Genomic DNA, 2164 nt, shown 5'->3' with positions numbered 1-2164 from the left:
ACAATGGCTAGGGGCTCTGATTCCAGAAGAAAAGACTGCATCCAACACTCACCCTCCCCACTTCCTGCTCCACTAGGCAGCAGTTGGGTAACCTGGAGAAAGAAACTATAGCATGCTTGAAGGGGGAGGGTAAAATGGACATTTATTACACACAGTAGCAAAAATGGAACAAGAGTCAAATCTGCAGTGATGGTCTTTATATCAATTCTCCAAAGTATAGGCACTCAACCTAAAATAAACGTCCCTTTCTCAGTCCTGGATGAGCAATGGGATCTCACGTAGGAGAGGCTGGGATCCAGTTCATGGGGATGATGCCCAGGGAATGGCACTTAGTCTCAGTGGAGAAATGTCTGAGGACCAAAGCCTTTTGGGAGGTGTCTCCTGGATCCATCAAAAAGTCAGGAATCTCTCAGGCCCACAAGGCAATTAAGGCCATGAAGGCAAAACCAACGGTTACACAGGCCCACTTGAGCATAGGGGCCTCAGGAGCAGCTAGCTCCCTGGGCAAAATATCTAGGAAGGTGACATACAAGAAGGCACCAGCTGAAACACCCTCTAACACAGCCTTGGCTAAGCTGTGCCCCACTTCTGAGTCCCCTGTAGGCACAGCCAGCCCCAAGGCTATGCCCAGGGGGGACATGAGAGCAAATGACAGTATGCAGAACATGGCCCATCGTGGTGCAGTGCCTATCTGCACCAGCCGCAGTCCTACACTAAACACCACGGGCCCCTTGTGAGCCAGGACAGCAAGACAGAGCTGCACGGTAGTTGGTACGGTTGTCTGCAGCCCCACAGCCAGACCTTCAAACACTGAGTGAAAGGAGAGTGAGAGCAAGAGAATGAGGGCTCGAAAGGGCTTCCGTGAGAGTGAGGGTGAGGGTGAGGGTTCGTGGCTGTGGAATCCATGGATTTGAGCCTCACTCACTTCCTCCTCCTGCACTTTTGGTTTTCCAATGGCTTCAGGACAGCACTGCAATGCCAGCGACTCCAAAGAGAAGACAAAGAAGAAGCCCAGGGAGATGATGAGCCCTCCATAGGAATATTCCTTCTGGGAACAGAGAGAGGGGCTGTGGGACAGGAAAGGAAGGAAGTGCAGTGGATGGAGGTGTGGAGGTGGGATGGGAGACTAGAGAGAATGGGAAATGTGGGACTAGAACTTTAAAAAGGGTAGGTGGCCTGACTGGTGTAGCTCATTGGTTGAGCATCAACACATGAACCATGGTTGAATTCCTGATGAGGGCACATGCCTGGTTTGCGAGCGCAGTCCCCAGTAGAGGGCATACCGGAGGTAGATGATCAATGATTCTCTCTCATCATTGATTTTTCTACTTCTCTCTCTCTCTCTCCCTTTCTCTCTCTCAAATCAATAAAAATAAATTTAAAAAAGAGGGGGGGTGGTTAAGGGAATGAAGGCTGGATATGGACATGCAACAAGAATACCAGAGGGACCAAGGTTGCAGTGTCAGTAGGGTTGAAATGTGGGAAAACGATGGGGAGCATGTCTAAGGGTCTAGGGCAGTGCTCGGCAAACTGCAGCTCACGAGCCACATGCGGCTCTTTGGTCCCTTGAGTGTGGCGCTTCCACAAAATACCACAAGTGGGTGCGCATGTACAGTGTGATTGAAACTTCGTGGCCCATGCCCAGATGGCGGTATTTTGTGGTAGAGCCACACTCAAGGGGCCAAGGGGCCGCATGTGGCTAAAGAGCCGCAGTTTGCCAACCACTGGTCTGGGGAAAGAAGGAAAGAGTAAAGCCAGAGCTTTCTCTGGGGTTCCATAAACCCAAAAGTATCGGGTTGACTCCTCCTTTCCCTACAGTGTCTGAGCTGAGGAGCAGAGGGATTCCTGGTATTCCTCACGTCCTCTCCTCAAAAGGATCTGGGTATGAAGAGTCTCTGGTTCGCCTCACCCTCCAGGTTGGGTGTGAGAGATACTTACAGAAGCTGAATTAGCATCTCCAGAAGAATTTCCCCCACTCTCTGTCCTGTTCTAGAGAGGAAAAAGCAGAAATTAGATGAGGGGTGGAGCAGCTCAGCTTCCTGTCCTGTCCCTTCAGCTCCACTGCTTTCCTTACAGTCTAATCTGACCTGTCGTCATGATTCCACACAACAAAGAGCTGTCATTGTCTCTATCGTTCCATGTCCTTGGCTCCATCACTTTCCCC

At 50.7% G+C, this 2164-nt stretch overlaps 1 protein-coding gene across 1 annotated transcript in view; it reads right to left on the bottom strand.

The window, feature by feature from the left end:
* Nucleotides 1-124: 124 nt before the first annotated feature.
* LOC102247172 (zinc transporter ZIP2) overlaps nt 125-2164 on the bottom strand; it is a 3538-nt gene continuing 1498 nt past the window's right edge. Inside the window, exons 3-4 of the mRNA XM_005873297.2 lie at nt 1939-1989; nt 125-1048 (exon numbers count right to left, since the gene is read on the bottom strand). Of these exons, the coding sequence (XP_005873359.1) occupies nt 410-1048; nt 1939-1989 (690 nt within the window). The 3' untranslated portion in view covers nt 125-409. The remainder of the gene's footprint in view (nt 1049-1938; nt 1990-2164) is intronic.

Source organism: Myotis brandtii, unplaced genomic scaffold (assembly GCF_000412655.1).
Source record: "Myotis brandtii unplaced genomic scaffold, ASM41265v1 scaffold405, whole genome shotgun sequence".
NCBI lineage: Eukaryota > Metazoa > Chordata > Mammalia > Chiroptera > Vespertilionidae > Myotis > Myotis brandtii.
Note: the sequence above shows the minus strand (reverse complement) of the source record. Positions and strands in the feature narration are given on the sequence as shown.